Source organism: Sceloporus occidentalis, unplaced genomic scaffold (assembly GCF_023333645.1).
Source record: "Sceloporus occidentalis isolate IW3139 unplaced genomic scaffold, rSceOcc1.0.p SCAF_1, whole genome shotgun sequence".
Lineage (NCBI taxonomy): Eukaryota > Metazoa > Chordata > Lepidosauria > Squamata > Phrynosomatidae > Sceloporus > Sceloporus occidentalis.
In genome coordinates, this window is record NW_028316981.1 from 183,437,865 (window position 1) to 183,459,928 (window position 22,064).

The following is a 22,064-nucleotide window of genomic DNA, read 5'->3' on the forward strand; positions in this document are numbered from 1 at the left end:
GGAGCTGTTTTTCAGGGGTAGTAGGGGGGAACTGGCTCCTGGCCCCCATGTAGTTGCTCCCTCCAACCTAAAATAACACAGCAGTTAATATGGAAACTTTATATTGAACATATTGAAAGTTGAGATTATGAAACATAAATAAAACATATTCCATTTCTGATGCACCATGTTTGTTTGTTTTTAAAATATATCTTTGCAGCAAGGAATATATGCGTCCCCTTCACTACCCAGTGTGTATGATATGACACTTCCAAACAGAAACACTTGCAGCAGGCACAGATCCTTATGTTCCCATCCCAACAAAAGCACAACAGAGGTTGTCTTCCTTTCTGATATGACTTACCATGGATGCTGTAGAGCTTGTTCACAGGTGAATCGCTTGTCTGGATCACGTTCTAGAAGGTTTTTGATAAAATCCTTGGCTAGGTGACAAGAAACACACAAGTAACAGTGATAACCAGCATGCAAAATGTTCATGGCTGAACACACAAACTGTTCTAATGTTTCATATCAGACGAATGTCTTTCAGATTTTAGAGGAAGAGGGTGGCTCAGAGCAGGGTACCCTCAGCTGTGAGATGCAACCAGCATAACAAATGAAATTTAAAAACATGCATGGCAGCTAATAAAAAGCTGGCTCAGCCAGTGTGCATTTATTTATTCATTCATTGGCTTATCTCTTATGGGGGATGAGGAAACTTAGTGCTCCTGTGATCAAAAAAGATCTTCAGAGCTGACACACTCTGTGTGTGTGTGTGTTTTGCCCCTGAAAAGCTGGTGTCACTGCAAAATTGTACAAACCATCTGCTGACCCTACAAAGGAAAGTTGTGGGACTGAATGGAGACGTAATGTTTTTAGAGCTTCTCTTTTCTAAAAAATGTTGCACCTGCCCCTACCCCTCGAATCCTCAGGCCTACAGTTTGCAAAAGTTACTGTTTGGGACTACATTTCTAAGAATCCCTCATCCAAAAAGAACAGCAGCTATGCTGACTGGGATATTCTTGGGAGGTCATCCAAAAAAGTGACTTACCCAAGCTTTGCTTCCACCAACACTCCATATTCTCCAACACTCCACAGATGAAAACCAGGACATGTGTGGCCCAGAAACATCAAAGTGTGGTCAAAATGTCACATTTTATTAATGAGAAAGAACACACAAGCAAGGAATGGCTGTAATAGTTTGCTTTTGCCTGAATTGATTGGGAACATCAAGATTTCACTCCTCTCCTCTCCTCTGATTGAGTTAACTGAGGGCAAAGTGGAATAACTATGACAATTGAAAAGCATCTGAAAAAGGGGAATGACAGAAAACTAAAAGGAACTGTCCCTGCCAAATCTGGACAGCTGGAGTGTATGCACACCAAGCACAATCTCAACAGCCTGTTTGCTCATCTCGGGGACAGACAGCTTATGGCACTTCAGATGTATTGAACTTCAATGTCTATCCTAGCCAGGACAGCCAATGGCAAGTGATTATGGGAATTGTAGTACCTGTTGAGTCTCCCTTAATTGGAATTTCAAAATCCAAAATTTTCCAAAATCCAAAATTGTCCATATGAGTACTCAAGACAGTGACATCTTTGCTTTCTGATGGTTCAACATACACAAGCTTTGTTTAAAATTATTTGCTTTAAATTATTTTTAAAAATTGTATACAAAATTACCTTCAGGCTATGTGTATAAGGTGTACACAAAATGAATTTCATGATTAGAGATGGGTCCCATCTCTAAAATATTTCATTATGTATATGCAAATATTCCAAAATCCAAAAAACTGCAAAATCCCAAACTTTTCTGCTCCCAAGCATTTCGGATAAGGGAGACTCAACCTGCACTGACAAGAGGGGGCAGTAAGTGCCATCTGTCCAGCTCTCTTGGTGGGTCAGCAGGCATCTGGACCTTCCAATATCACACTACTCAGCCAACTACACAATCCTACAGCCTTCTAACAGTGCTTCCCGGAAAATGTAGAACAAGAGTAGGGAGCAACTTATCAGGGCCACATATTCTTGGAAGTAATCTGCATGCATGATGGTGGTATACAGGACCAGAGAGAGCAGGGGATAAAGCTGAATCATAAGAAGGAGCTACCTGCCTTTTCCTCCCTTCCTCCTGCCTTTCCCTCTGGCTATGATTCTCTTCTGTCTCAATGCTTCCCTCATTTCCCCTTCTAACCTTCCCAGCTAACTCCCATAGCAAGAAGAGAAATCAGAACTGATGGCTTTCAGAGGGCATTAGAAACAATACCCATGACTGTAGGAAACACTCTAGCCTGAGATCCTCATTGCACTGCCATGCTACGCTGACAGCCTGAGAATGATGGTGGCCTATGGCTAAATGTTTTCCACGTGACCACTTGGCAGGTAGAGAACTAGCTGAGCCATGGCACACAAAGCCAGTAAAAGGCCTGAGTGCACAAACAAGCGCGTGTTATTATTTGTACAGCCTCACCTCACCCGAATCCAAAAAAGAGAGATCACCCCAACTGAACCGTAACAACTACATTAGCCTCAAGATGTTTTGTTCTTGTATTTCTTTAATTGGGAAAGGTTTCCCAGTCCTGGCCTTCCACCTTTCAATGTAGGGATCAGCAACTGACACCCTATGGACCAAATAGGGCTTCTTGAATTTCCCCCAGTTGCCAAATGAGAGGCAAAATTTTATAGGGTGGGAGGGAGGGCTAAAGGTGATGCACTCCCACTTTAAAGAACAGAACATACAAACCAATACTTGGGAGGGAAAGTGCAAGTCTCAGATTCTCATACTGGCTGCACAGTTCTGGGAGTGGTAGTCCAAAAAAGTATGTTCTTCCAAGCACTGAGAGAAACACAGAAAGTAGCCTTATACCAAGTCTGATAATCTAGCCCAATTCTACTAGCTGTGGCTAGCAACAACAGGCTTCTTTGATTTGAGGTAGGATGCTGCCCTAACCCTACCTGAAGATGGAAGGCATTGAGCCTGAAACTTTCCTTTACCACCAGGCCATAGATAAGGCACTCCAAGCAATATCTTAATGACACATCAGCTACAAAGTTTGGGACTAACATACTGTCCAGTCAATTAATCCTTGCTCCACTTTTTCAGCTGCTTCAAAATGTCTAGGTTTCTCACTTCTCCTCCCACTTTCTCCCTTTGCCCTCACCTTCCCACCGTTGCTGCAAACTGAGTTCAAAGTGCAAAAGCAGTTTCCACTTCATTCACTCAGGGAAGGGAGGGAATCTTTCCTTTCCCAATAGGTTTAGGCAAAAGCAAACTGCTGCAGCCTCTCCTAGCTTGTGTGTTCTTCCTCGTTAACAGAATTTGTCACCTTGACCACGCTCTGATGTTGGCCACATATGTTCCAGTTTTCATCTGTGAAATATGGACAGCAATGGGCTAAAGAGAGCACTAACCAGTTATTCCCACACCCCTCTCCCCACCAAGAGCTCCCACTCACCTGAATCAGAGATGTCATCCCAATATGGAGAATCAAACTCATATTCAGCTTTCAGGATCTGGTTGAAGAGTTCAGAGTCGTTCTCATCATAGAAGGGGGGGTAACCACAAAGCCTGCAGGAGGGCACAGCAAAAGGCATTAGAGCTCATGCATGCAGAGCAGAATCAACAGACCAGTGCCCTCTATAAGCCACTCCCAGGGCTACACATGCAACAGGAGGCTCAGGGAAAAGATACACACAGAATGTAGGAGATGACTCCAAGTGCCCAGGAATCCACGGCTTTTCCATACGGCTTCTGCTCCAAGATCTCAGGGGCTGCAGAGAACACAATGGCCAAGCATAAAAGGAAGCTCAAGGCCCTTGTTCCTAGCCTCACCCTGGCAGTTCCACCTCTCACTGGATGGCAGATCCCTTCCAAAGTACAAGCCTGTCCTTCCACGTATACAGTAACCTTGCATATCCATGGATTTTTTAATCCATGGATTCAAGCATCCAGTGACTGAAAATTATTCCAAAAAAATATAAATTCCAAAGTCATAAGAGTTGGAAGAGACCACAAGAGCCATCCCGTCCAAAAATCAAACCTTGATTTTGCCATTTTATATAAGCGGCACCATTTTACTATGCCATTATATTTAATGGGACATGAGCATCCGTGGATTTTGGTATCCACAAGGGGTCCTGGAACCAAACGCCAATGGAGAGCCCACTGTAACATCTCTTGAAGGTACCGGTGGTCTCTCAGCTTTTCACCCTCTCTAACTGCAGCCACTTTTGCTGCAATTATATGCCTCCTTTTCGTCAATGAGCTCAAGAGATGGTGCATCTTTTTATATACCTGTTGTTATGTGTCTCCAGGTTGTTTCTGACTAATAGCAGCCCTAAAGCAAACCTATCATGGTGTTTTCTGTGAGTTGGAACTTGAACCTGGCCACAACCCCACACCCAAAGTCAAATCTATGCCCTCATTTTATACTGAAGTAAGTACCCCAAGTATATACAACATCTGTTTTCTTTCTATTGAAGCACTACAGCTCTGTTCCTACATGTTCACAAAGCAGAAACCACTGCTTTCTACCAGGAGAGGCAGAAGGCATGCTACAAGAGAAACACCATCCTTCCTAAACACAATGCTGTTCTCTTTCTCCAATGTCACACTCACCCACATAACCAGGTGTACCACAAGCTGTGGACATGATCCCATCAGCCTCAATCTTGGACAGCCCAAAATCTGTAATCATGATCTTGGCATCCTCAAATGGAGTAGCATAGAGGAGGTTTTCAGGCTGGTGGGAGAGAAAAAACAAAATGGAGCTACCAACATCACATTTATATCTCTGCCTTTCCTCATGGAGCCTGGGATAGTTTTTGTTGTTGTTAACTGCCTTCAAGTTGACTTCGACTTATGGTGACCCTATGAATGAGAGGCCTCCAAGTCACCGTATTCTCAGATGCTCTGCTCAGGTCTTGCAGACTCATGACCTCCCTGACTGAATCTATGCATCTGGCATGCATGCTTTCTCTTTTTCTATTGCCCTCCACTTTACCAAGCAGTATCATATTTTCTAGTGAGTCCTTTCTTCTCATGGTACAGCCAAAGCACAAAAACCTCAGTTTAACAATCTTGGCGTCTAGGGAGTGTTCAGGCCTCATTTTTTCTAGGACCCATTCATTTGTCTTCTTAGCAGTCCGTGGTATTTGCAGACCTCTTCTCCAACATCATATCTCAAATGAGTTGATTTTCCCCTTATCAACTTTTTTCACAATCCCAGCTTTCACAGCCATACATAGAGATGTATATATGTATGTACAGACAGGGTATGTGGAGGGTTATTTTATATTAATCCTCACAACAACATTGTAAGATAGTTTAGGCTGAGAAGCAGCAAGCAGATCAAGAGTTTCAAAGGCTAATGGAAAGTTTGAATCCCTCATCTACTATCTCTGGCTAATGTAACTGCACCTGGCTAATGTCCAAGTCCACAAATGTGGTTAATCACAAGCCATTCCCATTCTGTTTATCATTCCATCATCTTTACAAATGCAATAGCCTCCAATACCATTTTATGTTCAAACTAGAGTCTGGGAAAGGTTATTTTTGGAATACAATGGCCAGAATCCATCCCACCAGCTTAGGCAAGACTATGCTGGTGAGAGGGATTCTGGATGCCATGGTTCAAAGAAATAACTTGTTCTGCACTCTGGTTTTCAAACACACTAAATGCAGGCTGCACAACTTATGTGGTCCACCTAACACAGCATAGTCCATCCAAACAAACCTCCAGCTTTTGCTTGTTGCCTGGAAGTGCAAAAATGGAGCAGAGGCAGGATGCCAAATGGCTGTTAGTCTATGGACCTTATCACACTAGATAAATCCCATTCAGAAATGGGATTTTAGAAGTAGAAAAAAACCCACAAAAGTGGGAGGTTTTTCACACATGTTTCTGCAAAACAGAAATAACACAAAAATAAAGCAAACATAAAGGGGACAAAAATGACACCTTTTTATTTTCAGAACTGAAATAGTCACCTCTCCCACCATTTCTGAAAGAAATGTCTCCCTTCTGCCTTGCCTGTGAGCTTTCAATGCAGAGGCACCCACATGAAATGGAGGAGGTTTGTCAAGTGGAAGGTGGGACTTGTTTCACACCCAGCACTGGCCCAAAGGTTAGTAATCTGCTGAATATGCTGAGATCTTGGGAAGAAGTTACTTTTTTGGACTACCACTCTCAGACAGCATAGTCAGTAGCCTTGCTTCGAAGTGCGATCCAACCAAGTAAATTTCCAAAGCTCTGGATCTGTGCTCCCCTTTGACCTTCCCACCTTCCAATTTCACCTTGAAAGTTTTCCCCATGCCAATCCCATATTCACATGATCTCATGGGGGGGGGTGTTTGTGTGTGTAACACTTGCTTGCTAGGAGTGTTTCCTTGAAAATCCTGCATATACAACCCAGCTGCCTCATCTGAAAAAACTCACCATCAGTTTCATGTCTCAGCAATGCTCATAAGTGACAAAGAGACAGAACCAAGAGTTTGGCTTTACTTATAAGATGTGCACTGGCGTAATCTTTTCAAAGCATTTGCAACTCACATTGGTTTCATAGAACAACAGCAGTCTGCTCTCATCCATTATAGTTCTAAATTCAGCCAGCCAGCTATAATCCGAAATCCATTACAAGATGTGCTGTCTCATCAAAATTATAAAACCAGTTATTTCAACTAAATTTTCTTCAGAGTCCTTGTCAGTGGACTCTGCCTATCATGATGAAGCCTACACAGAACATGGAAATATTACAACTCCCAGAACCCCCCAGCATGCAATACCCTGACCACATTGGAGGACTCTGGGACAGTACATCAAGAAAGTACATAATTTCCCAACTCTGGATCCACAGGTAGTTTCCAGAACATTCCAGTGTCCTCTGCATTCTCACCTTGAGATCCCGATGAACAATGCCCAGGTCATGCAGGTAGTTCACAGCCTCCAATACCTGTCGGATGAGCTGGCTAGCATCCTTTTCTGTATAGTAGCCCCGCTCAATGATGCGGTCAAAGAGTTCACCTCCTGTCACACTGCAGGCCAGAGACAACCAGTTTGAATCCTGACTCTTTCTCAGTACTAAGACTAATCTCATGTAGAAATGTATAACTCATTTTCTCAAATTGAAAGAATTTCAAAGGATCCTAATATCAACCTTGTGTGGATAATATGATTCCTAGATTTAATCGCTCGGTGGCACTGCAATTAGTTGTGTCTCAATACAATTCTCTTCTTATTGAGGACAAACAGTTATTTCTAGCTTTTTGATTAGAGCAGGGATTCTGAACCTTTGGACTTCCAAATGTTCAGGGCTTCTACTCTCATACAATGTGGCTAATGGTAGGGATTGTGGGATATATAGTCCAGGTTTTCCCATCCTCATTCTAAGCCTTTGACAGTACAGCTAATCTCTAAAACATCTCTTCCTTTTGCTGAGAAATCTGGCTTTCCCTGATACTAAAGGCAACCTTTGTATTAATCTAATGTCATCCCTTATTAGCTGCAATTCTAAAAGAAAAACCAACCCAAGGGACTGGCAATTTCCTTTCATATCTATTTTCAAAAAATGCCTGAGGCAGCTGGCTTAATCCCTTACCCCTCAGCCATTGCCTGGCAGGAAAAGCCTAAGCATCTGCAGCTACATTTGCTGCATGAGCTTTTCCAGTCCTCTTCTAACTTTGTGGTCTTCCCCATGGTGACTGTTCAGACTTAAACTCCTGGGGTGCAGGGATATAAACTAGGGGGTCAGTCACATTTACGTTTTTTGCATGGAGAGATTAGCATCTGTGAATCAATTTAAAATCGATTCACCATTCCCACTATGTTTTAAGGCAGCAAATCTCTCCAAGGCATTTAAATCCAATTCGCCTTTCCCATTTGCCACCGTTCTGGATCAAAATGGAGGCGCTTCCATTTCTTGAACAGTGGCTGCATGATCTGAATCTGCATGATCATCACATTTGCAGCACTGCAGATGCAAATCATTCTGGCACCCCAAAAAAGATGTGGTTAGTTACCCGGTGCTGAATGCACCAGATAAAGTTGTGGTTTTGCCACACCGTCCCTCCTGCACACCACTCTGGGTGCATTCAGGGCATAGTGTGAATGACCCTGAAACAACCCAGTTTCCACACCAGATTATTTCATAGTGTGAATGATCCCTAGGAGTAAGTAACTTCTATAGACCACATCTCTACTAGAATCAATGCATTGGTACACAGGTTCTGACTAAGGAGCAAGGACACCAATGGCTTAGAGAACAAACTAAGTCCTCATTATAGGAACTCCATTCTAAAATAGGAAAATTACTGAGGGAGTTATTCTAATCTAGCTACATCTCTAACAAGGTCTTGGAGAAGAAGGGAGGGTGAGAAGAAGAGTAGAAACATCCCTAAGGGTATCCATTTACATCATAGAGGGATCTGGACAGATAGACAGAGAGGGAGATCCCATCCTCACCAAATTCACTACCAGCTTCCAGAAGTGCACCATTCCTTTAAAATAAGTCATATGCCAATCCATCACCCCCTGTCTTGTTCGTGAGCCTAGTTTTGCTATAGCCATGGTGAGAAGGAACCATCAACAGTCGGAATAGTGATAGGGGTCACAAAATCATCTAGGGGGCATGTGGCTTGCAGGATGCCCATCTCCCTGTTGTAAAGTAACATGCACAGAGATGGGCTACAAAAATGCCACAAAAACACCTGCCATTCCCAACTACTCCAGAAAGGACCAGTCACCTCCTACGAGTTCTGTCAGAAATCCTTCCAACCCAAGCCTGAAAGCTAGTGCCCAACTGTGAATGCAAGCAGCCGCTACTCACAGTTGCATGGCCAGGTACAGGTGAGTGGGGCTCTCATAAATGTCCTCCAGAGCCACAATGTTCTCATGCTGAATCCTGCAACACCAGTGAGATTGACAGAAATTAAGAGATGGAAAAGGGGATGATGATTAAATAATAATAATCCTTTGTTCTACTCTGGCTGTAAGAGACACACCTGCTATGAGTGTAACAAAAATTAAAGATACATGTACAAACATGAGAATCAGAGTAGTAACTAGGCTAGCATTAGGAAGGCCCTCCTTCAAAATCCTGCTCAGCCAGGAACTTCAGTCAGGACTAGATTAAGAGCTGCTAAAGACCAACATTAGACCCTTAAAACTGATCCCTCCTAACCTAAGCTGTATATTATTATTATTGTTGTTGTTGTTGTTGTTGTTATTTGACTTGTATGTAAATAAGACCCTGAACAAAATGGGTGACATTGGGCCTGTCACCCTAATTTAGGTTTAGAATATAGGCATGACAGTAACTAGAGATGTAACATTTTTGGAAATTTTGAAGCCATGCCAAGGGGGGGGGGGGAGCTTTCCCTGTTGTTGTTGTTGTTGTTGTTGATGTTGTTGTGAAAAAAAAGAATTTTTTTGTAAAAAATTGAGAAAGATGTGGTATTAGCACCTTTTATAGACTGTTACCTTTGGAAGATAAAATGTATTATGTATAATTTTGATTGCCATAAAACTGTCGTGTTTCATAAAAGTACAGTTCATCCAAACCATAATTACAAATTGAAGGACCTTATTTTATTTATTTATTTTTGTTACAAATCAGGCTACATGGTCCTGAACTAAAAGGAACCTCTTCGGTTTTGCCAGTTTATTAAGAACAGACAAAAATCCCAATAAAACACAACATTACTAGTAACACTTGTTTTGCATAATGTCCCAATGCTGTTCTGTTTTTAATTTAAGAAGATAAATGGGAGGGGAGTAACTTTGCCAACCATTTTAGGATCCAGGAGGAAGGAAGGGAAAAAAAACAAACGCAAAGACCCACCGACTTACTTTTTAAGCACAGCAATTTCATTTTCCACAGCTGCTTCCTTGCCTCTCAGGGCTTTCTTGGGAATGCATTTGAGGGCTACAAGCCGTTGGGATCCATGCTCCTGGGCCAGAACTACCTCTGAAAAGGCTCCTCTGTCAGAGAAAAGCAGCACGTGGGTCAAAGAAAACCAGCAGATAAACCTGCGAACACCGTAAACATAGCCTGCAGCATTTCACAATGAAAACCAGGACATATGTGGCCAAGGAGAAGCTGCAGCAATTTGCTTTTGCCAGAGCCTACTGAGAAGTGCAAATTTATGCCTCTCCTCTTGTCCCCCTCTCATTGAATGTACTGAGTATAAACTACTTTTGCACTTTGAACTCAGTTTGCAGCAACTGAAGTAAGCTGAGGGCAAAGGGAAAAGTGGGAGGAAGTGAATGTCATTGAAAAATGGGGTGACAAAGGATTACTCAGGACAGTTATAGGGATGCATAAGATACCTGCATTCAGTGGCTACTATAATTTCACAGAACACATAAGGAGCCAGTTTGGGGTTCACTAAAAAAAATCTCTCAAACATCTGCAACTCTACGATTCTGTATATTCAAGTTCACTCATAGGTTAAGTGCTACAGATTTTAACAGTGCTTACTTTCAGGGAAAGCAGGGAAGTTAGTCTATAGAATTAGTATGTAAGGAGATCTTGCAGCACCTGTGAGACTCTTAACTGAGAAGAGAAACAGCAAAATGCAGGCCTATGGCTAACATCTTCATTTTTTTCCCTGCTGTTTGTTTTTTCTCTCCTGTTTGCCTGATGAAGAAGCCAGTGAAGCTTCGAAAGCTTGCAACATGTACACTGTGCATTTTGTTGGCCAGTAAAGGTATCACTGTTTGGTGAATTTTTGATTGGATTTGCTAAATGGCTAACAGGGCTACCCCCAGATGTTGTTTGAAAGAAACAGGTTGGCAGCATGTGCTTTCTTAGACTTAAGTCTACTAAGGAAGTAAACATACTGAATATACAGTACTCATGTATGAGTCTAGAAATTTTAGTCAAAAAATGGACCAGAAAAACCTGAGTCGACTTATTCATGGGTCAATGTAAGTGATGTACTTTTACTCTTATATATAATAAAGGAACTATTCCCTTGTGAAAGACAAGCACATATACTGCCCTGGAAGCACCAGCCTTTAAGGTGAGCAAAAACAGTTAGTCCTGCTGAAATTTTTGCAAGCTCTTTGGCATTATTTTCCTTTGCTTCATCCTTTAGATCCTTTCTTACATGCCCCTAAGTTTTACCCTTGACGTATCCATGGATCATATTAAAACCCATAATTTTGGCCCAAAATCTGCCCTTGTCTTTACATGAGGTCGACTTATAGTCGAGTATGTACAGTAAGTCTATGAAAGCTCATGATGCCAACTTCTTTCTTTTGGTTAGTCTCAAAGGTGCTACAAGAGCTCTCTACACACCTCCCAGATGTGTTGGACTACAACTCTCATCACCCCCTACCAAACCCACAACCTGAGAACCATGGCCCAGGTGAAATAGGTGCCTGTTCTCCAGTTCTGAAACACTCTGTCCCACCTATCTGCCAATGACCAGATCCAAAGAATAGAGGAGAAAGCAATATTTGGCCACTTGGCTCAGCAAGGGTTAAGTCATTGCTTGCTCTGCCTCCAGTGCAATTCCCTGGGCTCCCAAGTCTATTATTGTCCCCTATGCGTCAGCAATGTCTGGGAACCTTCCTCAGCCAATGCAATTTGCAGTATGCAAATGAAGCCATCAGGCAGCAGAATTTCTGGGGTCTTTTCCTCTCTCTGCAGAAAGTGCCCAATGTTGGGGATCAAGTCCAGCTGCTGTTAGTGCAGCAAAGAGACAGAGTGAGTGAGAGGGGCACAGAATCAGCACAGAAAAGCAGGCCGGGGCTGCCAGATTTAGGGTAGCATTGCCCTGGGACTAGACATCAGAGGAGTGCATGGCATGAAGATCTCCAACATGTTCTCGTTGAGTGCCTTCAAGTCATTTCTGACTTATAGCAAGCCTATCATGAGGTTTTCTTAGCAAGATTTGTTCAGAAGAGGTTCACCAATCCTTTCCTCTGAGGCTAAGAGAATGCGACTCGCCCAATCGGTTTCATGATTGAATGGGGAGATCGAACCCTGGTCTCCAGAGTTGTACTCCAACCACTGTGCCACTCTCTCTCTCTCTCTCTCTCTCTCTCTCTCTCTCTTTCTCTGACATGTGTATCTTCAAGTTGTTTCCAACTTAGGGTGACTCTAAGGCAAACCTATCATGGGGTTTCTTGGCACGTTTGAGGCTGTACAGACCAGCCATTAAGGGGGCAGAGTCGGGGCATGGCATCCATATGATGCATGCCCTGATTCTGCCCCCAGGTGGTGTGGCGCCACATGCCATACCACATGGCAGGCAGCATCACAGCACTTCTCTGGCACTGTGTCCAGATGACGCAGTGCCAAAGGAGTGCTAAAAAGCCGCTGCTTTTTGCAGCTCTTTTTTGCACTGCAGAAAGGCAAATTGGGGCCACAGCGTGCAGTAGCCGCAGCCTTGATCTGGCACTAAAAGGGACAACTGCAGGCCACCCCTTAAGGGGTGGTCTGTACAGCCCCTTTCTTCAGAGTGGGGTTTGCCATTGCCTTCCCCTGAGGCTGAGAAAGTGTGATCTGCCCAAGGTCACCCAGTAGGTTTAACGGCCAAGTGAGGATTTGGATCCTGGTCTCCAGAGTCATAGTCCCAAACCACTACACCATGCTGGCTCTCTCTCTGACATATTGTTGTTGTTGTCTGCCTTCAAGTCATTTCTGATTTATGGTGACCCTAAAATGAACCTATCATGAGTTTTCTTTGTAAAATTTGTTCAAAGAAGGGTTGTCTTTACCTTCCTTTGAGGTTGAGAGTATGTAACATGCCAAAGGTCACCCAGTGGGTTTCATGGCTGAACTGGAAATCGAACCCTGGTCTCCCATAGACCTGTTCCAAAACTCAAACCACTATGCCACACTGGCTCTCTCTCTGACATGTTAACATAATGTAAAGCAACACAAGTCACTTTTACCAGCCTGCTCACCTAGTGAAAAGGTCAATTGGTTTATAATGCCTGTCCTATCTAATAGTTGCCCCTGCCCACAATACTTAGGGGGCAGGGCAGGAAAGGGAAATCACAGTTTGGTCTCATGCTGGAAAGCCCTTCATGCTTAGCCATGTTGGTCTCTTGAAGCAAAAAGAAACAGGAGTCCTGTGGAACTCTCATAATATTTGTTAGTCTTTGAGATGCCACTGGATTCTCTAATGCTTTTGCTTAAGCCTTAAATTGATATAATAGGGATGGGAAGGAAAAGGAAAGAGAGAAGATAGGGTAGAAGGAGAAAAGACTAGTTCCAGTTATTGAAAAAGACCATCAGCAGAAATATGGAAAGAACTGGAGGGAAAAGCATAGCTTGGAAAATCTACTTTTATAAACTATAGGATCCAGGATCCCCAATGGTCACTGGCTATGTTTACTGGGGATTCTGGTAGTTGTACTCCCCAAGTGCAGCTTTCCCATGTACTAAGTATTAGCAAGCACTAGATGCAAACTGAGGGCAACAGGCAGGAGCCTCGTGGCAGACCAGTGCCATCCCACCCTGCCAGGTCTTCCTTCACTCACGCGCCTAGCTTCTCTTTGATGTCGTAGACACTGGAAATGTCCTCCACCTTTTTCTTCCAGCCTTTCCCGAGCGGCATTGTAGACAGCTGTGAGCAGGGAGTGCAGAAAGAGCTGGAGACAGAGATGTTGGGTGGGAGGAGGAGAAGAAGAAAAAATGTCACACATGCATGCACGCACACACATACAGATCAGTGAAAGGGGGTCAGCCCATTCCCACAGCTCCCTCAGCTGGAAACATCTTGGTTGTTTCTCTGGATCACAAGATACAGAGCAACCATCCAATGTAGGGCCAGACCAGGACATTTTGGTGGAAAATCTGAATATTTTCCTTCTCTTTCTTGTAAAACACACACACACACTATACACACACACACTGATTGGAAAACAAACCCAGCAAGAGTTTGTTCTCCTGCTCAAGCATTTTTTAAACGAATGAGACCGGAAAATTTCAAGATAATCTTTATGGTTTATGGGTCAGATTAATGGATGGGCAAAATGAGGCAGCTGCCTCTGGCAGAAAAGGCTCAGGTATGGTGGTGAACCTTGGAGGAAAAATTCTTTTTCCAGTCCTGATAAATTTTCTTGCATGGAACAGGCACAGAGCACTATCATATTCTTTACCTCGGGCAGCAAAATATCAGGGGATGGCCCTGTTCTGATCCAACAATCTCCTGCTCTGCTGCATTTAATGGTGCTACAAAATCCACCATCTGTGGCCTCACTTTCCCTGACAGGAAGGCCACCAATGGTTCTCCAACAACATTGGCTAGTTCTTTGCATCTTTCCATTAAATTAACAGAAAAAAAGGCACTCAGTTAGGACACACTCTTTGGCATTCTCGGCACTTTCCCCCAGCAGTTGCTGCAGTCCTTAGAGACCTTTCTCATCATGCCAATGACAGCCAAGCTAAGGTTGGCCTTACAGCAAATATGTATATGGCAGACTAAATTTAAAAAAGAACAAGTCACTGATAAGAAAAGAAATGTTAGGCAGGATGTGAAGCAATAGTGCTTAACTGAACCTAATGTCAGGAGTCTGTTCAGGAACATGGAAATAGCAGTGTCTCCAACCACACACAGAGTGGATTTCATTCACTATGGACCATAATCTACCCCAATGTATCCAACAATCAAACTTCTCAGTCAAAGGATTTGGCTTCTTTGACTGCATTGATATCCTCTCTGGTGGCGCCACTTGAAAGCACCAAGACATTATTTATCCTGCAATCATGTGTTTTTCTGGCCATCTCAGTGGCTCTGTGGCAACAATGGGGATCATGATGCCTTCCTGTGGTTGTTCGATTGGAAATCCTAGAAGTTCCATTCAGCATTGATAATGGTGAGAAGAGCTGGGAGTTATAGTTCAGCAACAACCAGAGGACTGCAAGATTCCAGCTTCTGCAACTAAAGAAATGGTGAGGACCTTTGGCCCACCAGATGTTTTAAACTGTAACTCTCACAGTCCCATACCATTAGCCATGCTGGGGGAGTGCTAATTGGAGATATAGACTAAAACCTCTGAAGGTTCATCACCTGTGGCCTAGAGGATGGTGAGCCAAAGTTGGCCTCTTGTAGGGATGACAACTGATCCGCCAGTTCAATCCAGAAGTGGCAGACTGGCACGGAAGCTCTTAGCAAACACAGTTCATTATGGGCCACCTTGAGTCCCTAAAGCTGCCTTAAATCCTTGTATCAGGTAGATATAGGAATAAATAGAGGGGTGGTGGTGATGATGATAGGCTGCTTTGCAAAGATTGAGACCTTGGCCTTGGACCTCTCCCTGTCCTTCTCTAAGTGTTCACCCTGAAAGCCTGGTGCGCTGCACATTATGAGCAACAAGATCTGAATAGTGCAGTATTATCAGCTTAAATGATACATAGGCCAGAGGCACAAAAATCTCTTTCCTTAAACAAACAACAAAATCAGGTGACCATTCAGCTCATGTTGTTATCACTGTTGTAGTTTTTAAAATACATAAAATCTAAGAAAACCACAATCCATCTCCTTAAAATACACTTCTCTTGGGGAAGTGGTGTTATAAAACCACATTGAATCCCACACTCTGTGCCTTTACACTTACAGACTGAAATCATATGTCTGCTTTGCACCTCTCCTCAAAGATACTAAACAGTGGGCAATGTGTGTTATATCATATGCAGGGGAACTGATTCCCAAACTTTGTCTATAAAGGTACCTTAACAGAATTCTGCCCTTGGAAATTAATTCCTGATTATTTGAAAGGCTATTCAGCAACCACATAATCACACAAACAAATAAACAAGAAGACAAGGTAGGTCTGAGCATCTTAGGCTGCATTTGTACTGCAGGAATAAATCCATTTTGACACCACTTTAACTGCCGTGGCTCAATGTTATGGAATCCTAGGATTTGTTGTTTGTTGTGGCATCAGAGCTCTCTGACAGAGAAGGCTAAACATCTCACAAAACTACAGATCCCAGAATTCCATAACACTGAGCCATGGCAGTTAAAGTGGTATCAAACTGCATTATTTCTGCAGTGCAGATGCAGCCTTAGAACCAGACCAACCCTTCTCTTCACACCTGTCCTTATGTGCCACTGTGCTACATCCAACCAGTATGATCAACTTTTTTACTGGCCCCAGCTCCTGTGCTATAAGCTTCTACAGACATCAAGTGAAAACATTCACCTTTACCCTTTCTGCAAACCTAGCTAATGTCAAAGGCACAGGAACAAGCCAGACTGATTTGCTGAGGAAGTAGTTTATAATCCAGTAAAATTCATGCTAAAATAAACATGTTACACTTTGCTGACATGTTGACGGGGAGTAAAACAGCTAACCATTCAGAAATTTCTATTTGCTTGCTTGTTTTTCTGGGCAGCAGATAGTCTGCACCTCAAATGCCAGACATGAGGTCTTCCCAGAGAGTGGGGGAAAGAACTATTACATAAATGCGGGACCTTTTATTCCTCTCCAACTCTAACAAATACCAAGGAATATGCATGAAAATAAGGAATTAATGTCATATGCACTCACAGCATCTACAATTGTTCTATATTATCTATGAGAAACAGCAAAAAGATAATCAACGATAAAGGAATGGCTGGCAGGCAGAGATTATGCATTAATGTCAAACTGATTTGCTGTTTATGCATAAGAGATGGTTGAGGAAAAAAAGAATATACTTATTAGGAAAGATGGCCTTCTTTTCTTAATTTGTAAAATATAAGGGCTGGCTCAGTTAAGATCAAATCTTGCAAAGTATTTTATACACTAATCTAATACGACACGCTCTTACATAGTCCTCACTGGAAAGGATTGCCAGATGATCTCAAGAAACGTACTCAGCCTGGCCCAGTATATGGACAAATTTGCCAGTGGTTTATAATAGCAAAAAAAAAAATGTTTTCAAATAAAAGGAAAAGCAATATTCCATGCATTTGCATTATATTTTCTTGAGAAAATTTGCATGCAACATGTATGTACTTTGTGGGCTCTGAGAGACCTTCAGATCCCTGTCCAGCCATGAAAATCCACACAGCATGTCACACTCTCTCAGCCTCAGAAGAAGGCAATGGCAAAACCTCCTCAAAATAAATTTCCGACAACCCTAAGATAGAGTCACCACAAATCAGAGTGGCTTGAAAACACATAACAACAACAGATACTGTGCCTAAGCACATGCCTTCAGTAAGCTCAATGCCTTTGCTACTAGATGGTGCCAATTTTCACATCTGAGGTAGAAGATTGTATGGGGAAAGATGGTTGGAAGTACAGTGGGCCCTTGGTATCCACTGGGGTTTGGTTCCAGGACCCGCCGGTGGATACCAAAATCCATGGATGCTGTAGTCCCATTAATTACAATGGCATAGTAGAATGGCATAGGGTTCCTTAAATAAAACAGCAATATATATGGGCCTGTTACAGACAGCCAAAATAAAGCTGCTTCGAGTCACAGTGGAGGTATGGTGTTTCAATGATGCATGCATCCTAAGAGTCCAGAAGTCGCACCAAAGCCACACTCCAGACTGGAGCATGGCTTTGGTGTGGCTTCTGGACTTTTAGGATGCATGCATCATTGAAACACCATACCTCCACTGTGACTCGAAGCAGCTTTATTTTGGCTGTCTGTAACAGGCCATAGTGAACCTAGGGAACGATTCGTGACACCCTTAATTGAAACTAGCCCATGCCAGAGTCCACAAGAAGCGGGGTTTTTACCTCCTAGCGGATTTGGACAAATACTGTATGTGACCTGGAGAGTAGATTTGTATGCCCTAGCAGCCAAAAAAATTAGGAAGAAATATATAACAAAAATAGCCATAAGTTGTAAAGGTGATCATTATATTTAATAATTTTATACTAGCTACATATAATCTTAATTTTTTCTAAATGTTTAGTTTTATAAATCATAAATTGCTGTATAACCACTGATGTTGCAAATATGCTATGTATGTATTTTGTTGTTTTTGTGATACTGTCTTATGCAAAGGCCATTGGCCAAAAGCAATAAAATTTGACTGACTGACTGACCACCATCTGAAAAACAGGAGCACCTTCAGGAATGCTACCTGAGAGATGGGGGGGGGGGGAGAAGTAATGCATAAAATATACAGGTTCTCTCTTGTCCCTTTTCTGTATTTAATTGTATTTTCTTTTCTCCTTCCTTAAAAATCTATATTGACTGGCACCTCTGCTAGTACACCCCAAGATGCTAGGACCAGGATAAGACATTCTGCTATCTTAAGTGAAGGTCAAGATAGTGTCCCACCCACCTGACCAGACCTATCTACACGTATTGAAGCTGCTGGGACTGGTGATGCAGGTCCAAAACACACTGCAGAAATAATCCAGTTTGAGACAGTTTTAATTGCCCTGGCTCAGTGCTAGGAAATCCTGGGAATTGTCATTTATTGTGGTACCGGGGTCTCTGACAGAGAAGGATAAATATCTCACAAAATCACAGTTCCCAGAAATCTCTAGCATTGAGCCAGGGCAGTTAAAACGGTCTCAAACTGGATTATTTCTGCAGTGTGTTTTGGAATTCAGTCCAATGAGACAATACCTTACACACCTCACTTGAGGCACCAGTTGTATAGCATACACATCTCTGCCCTGTAACAGACAGGAACAGGCAAGAAATTTAGGAGAAATAGCCGGAAGGTTGCCACCGGTGCCACTACTGCCCTCGTTGTTGTTGTTGCTGTTGTGTGCCTTCAAGGCATTTCCAATTTATGATGACCCTAAGGGGAACCTATTGAGGGGTTTTCTTGGGAAGATTTGTTCAAAGGAAGGTTACCATTACCTCTGAGGCTGAGAGAGTGTGACTTGCCCAAGGTCACCCAGTGGGTTTCATGACCAAGTGGGGATTCGAACTCTGGTCTCCAGAGTCATAGCCCAACACTCAAACCACTATGCCACCCTGGCTCTACTGCCTTCCTTCATTTACCACTTGAAGTGGCCACCTTACTTTAATGACAGGACCCAACTCTGGCTTTAAATAGTTCTTTGTGGGTTTTTGGGGCTATGTGGCCTTCTTCTAGAAGAGTTTATTCTTCAGAGATGCCAGCCACAGATGCTGGCAAAACGTCAGGAATAAACTCTTCTAGAACATGGCCACATAGCCCCCAAAACCCATAAAAAACTATGGATGCTGGCCATGAAAGCTTTCGGCTTCACTTTAAAGTTTTAAAGCACTGGGACCTGTAGGTAAGAAAGGATAGTGATGTAAATAAATAAGCTCCCCAATAGGATTTGAAAAGTCTTCCAAAATGCCTTATTCACTCTCATCTTCATCAGTGAGTTTACTGTACTAGCGAAAGGACATGGTATACAAGAGTATACATGGTATACAGAGTATACAAGATACAAAAATACAAATGGCACAGAATGATTTTACAATTACTGTAGTAACAAGAGTTGTTACAATGCTAGTAGAAAAAATATCAAATTCAAAACTGTAGATAGGTTTCTAAGTTACCAATAGGAAAATAAAATTAATTACTTTGAGTCTCTTTGTTTATGTCAATCCATCAAGCAACAGGTTGAGCTGCTCCATGAAGAAGGAAATACATGGGCAAGGCCAGCCTGGTGATTGAGGAACAAAATCCAAATGGCACTCTTCCATCCTTCTTCTACAATCCAGGGAGAAATATTCCCATGGGCTGCATCCGCACTGCAGAAATAATCTGGTTTGACACCACTTTAACTGCCCTGGCTCAATGCTATGGAATTCTAGCAGTTTGTTGTGGCACCAGAGCTTGGGAATAGCACCCAATTCCCTGCCAAGTGTTAAAAGCAGTGTCTTATATTACAGCCTTCAAGACTGTGAGGCTTGGTAAATAATCATATCCCCATATATAAACAAAGCTTGGAAAAGTTATCTTTTTAGACCACAGTTCCCAGACTCCCTCAGACAATAGGACTAGTGAGAGCTGTAGTTCAAAATCTGGGATTTGAAGAGATGTAGTTAAAAAAAAAAGCCTCAATAACTATCCCAAAGTGTATAAATTCCAGTCTTCAATCTGACCCTCTTGCCACACTATAGCGCAGGTTGGGAACTGTGTGGCCCTCTAGTTATTGTTGGACTGCATCACCCAGCAGCCCTAGCCAGCCTAAGCAATAAAGATGAACGCTGGGAGTTGCAGTCCAATGTCTGGAGGGCCACACCATTCTCATACGTCATACTTACAATTACAAGATCAAAAAATACAATCCAGGCTATAACCTGGCCAAGAGGAGCAGGTTAGATCCTCAAACTAAGCAAGAGGAGAGGAGATTCCACAAATGGATCAGCTGCAGAAATTAATTAATTTTTTTAATTATTTAAATATTGGTAATAAGCTATGGAAGAAGGAAGGAAGATCAGACTGAAAGCTAAGGGATGAAGTAAGGAGGTTTCCACAATGCACCATTATGTTCCCCACCCCGGGACAAATAGCAGCTTTAAAGACAGGGATATCCCAAAATATTATGCCATCTGATATAAAGTACAATATTGCACCTATATTGCACCCAAAAAGACAGGTTAATGGGAAATTAAATCTTACTTTACCATTGTCAATAGACATAATCTCTTCTACCATACCTGAGGGAAGCAGGCACATTTAGGGTGCACAGGGCATCAACGAAATGTCAATTTGAAGTCAAAGGCTTTCCTGGCCGGCATCCATAGTTTTTTGTGGGGGGTTTGGGCTATGTAGCCATGTTCTAGAAGAGTTTATTCCTGATGTTTCACCAGCCTCTGTGGCTGGCATCTTCAGGGCATGCCGGGATGTCAGTTCATTCCAGGTTTTAATTCAAGGTGCTGAACACTATCACCATGATGACTAAAAGGAAATATCCAGGATGCTGGATGCACAGTGGACCCTCCACATTGCCTGGGATTAAGGGTGCAGGACCCCAGTGAAAGTGGGGAAATCTCAAACAAACAAACAAGCAAACAAACAAACTACTTTTTAAAAAAAACCCTGAGAGAACAACTCTCTAGCAATCTATAGCTTCTCCAGCACAACTCTGTGGTCAATATCCAGCAAAGGGTGACCACAGAATCACATTGGAGGACCTACAAATGCCTAGATAAATGTTTTCTCAAGGAATCTCTAGGTCCTCCAGCATGACTTTATGGTCAACTTCTGATAGATTCATGCTCAAGTACCTAGAGATTCCTAGGGAGAACATATTAATCGAATCCACAAATAATCAAAGATGGGAAAGGCAAAACTACAAATGTGGAGGGCTGGCTGTATTAAGGAACAGAAATCTCTACCTCAGAGAGCTTCTTTGAAGCCTGGCATGGATTCGCCTTCCCACAGACATGGGAGCCGGCAACCACCATTGTATAACAAGTCATATGGCACATAGACCTTCTGCCTCCTAAGATCTCCTGTTGTCCTCACTCTGGCTAATGGTGAGGCACAATTTAGATCAGGAAACTGTCAAAAGGGGAAAGCATTCAACCTTCCTTTTCCAGCGCTGTTTCCACATTCCAGTTTAGGCACCCCTACCCCATGAGTGCTTTTAACTTCTTGTGTTTTTTTTAAGGAGCAGGAGATCCAGCCTTCTTTTGCCATCTCATCATGTTTGATCCTTAGTGACTGGGGTCACCAAACAACATCCCTAGTTACTTTTCTCCGCAGGAATAATAAAAATGTGTTTGACCCAGGAGAGGGGATTTCTGCAGTGACAAAAACTTCCTTATCTCCAGGACACAGTCTAAGCTTGTAGACGGATCTTGTAGCACCTTTAAGACTAACTGAAAAAAGAAGTTGGCAACATGAGCATCCGAGGAAGCAGACTTTAGTCTACAAAAACTCATGCTGCCAACTTCTTTCTTTCAGTTAGTCTCAGAGATGCTACAAGATCTCTCTACATACTGATTCTACAGTCTAACATGGGTATATCATTGAATTATAGTCTAGGTTTGTCACAGACCAGGCAGAAAATGGCATGTGGGGATACGCCACTTCCCTTGCCCATGGCCTCTGTACTGCAGAAACTCTCCTCCACAACCGCAGCCACCCAACACAAAAGTAACAACATGCACATCATGTGCTTCATTATGAAATGCCTTTTACGTCTATTGAATGTGAATGGGTGCACTGAGGTTACGTGT

At 42.7% G+C, this 22,064-nt stretch overlaps 1 protein-coding gene across 3 annotated transcripts in view; it reads right to left on the reverse strand.

The window, feature by feature from the left end:
• LOC149322999 (calcium/calmodulin-dependent protein kinase type 1B-like) overlaps positions 1 to 22,064 on the reverse strand; it is a 73,415-nt gene that overhangs the window by 45,821 nt on the left and 5,530 nt on the right. For all 3 annotated transcript variants that reach the window (XM_089485997.1, XM_089485989.1, XM_089485982.1), the window contains exons 2-9: positions 13,472 to 13,582; positions 9,824 to 9,955; positions 8,802 to 8,876; positions 6,873 to 7,011; positions 4,600 to 4,723; positions 3,677 to 3,752; positions 3,437 to 3,549; positions 344 to 422 (exon numbers count right to left, since the gene is read on the reverse strand). In XM_089485997.1, coding sequence (XP_089342123.1) covers positions 344 to 422; positions 3,437 to 3,549; positions 3,677 to 3,752; positions 4,600 to 4,723; positions 6,873 to 7,011; positions 8,802 to 8,876; positions 9,824 to 9,955; positions 13,472 to 13,548 — 815 coding nt within the window. In that variant the 5' untranslated portion in view covers positions 13,549 to 13,582. The remainder of the gene's footprint in view (positions 1 to 343; positions 423 to 3,436; positions 3,550 to 3,676; positions 3,753 to 4,599; positions 4,724 to 6,872; positions 7,012 to 8,801; positions 8,877 to 9,823; positions 9,956 to 13,471; positions 13,583 to 22,064) is intronic.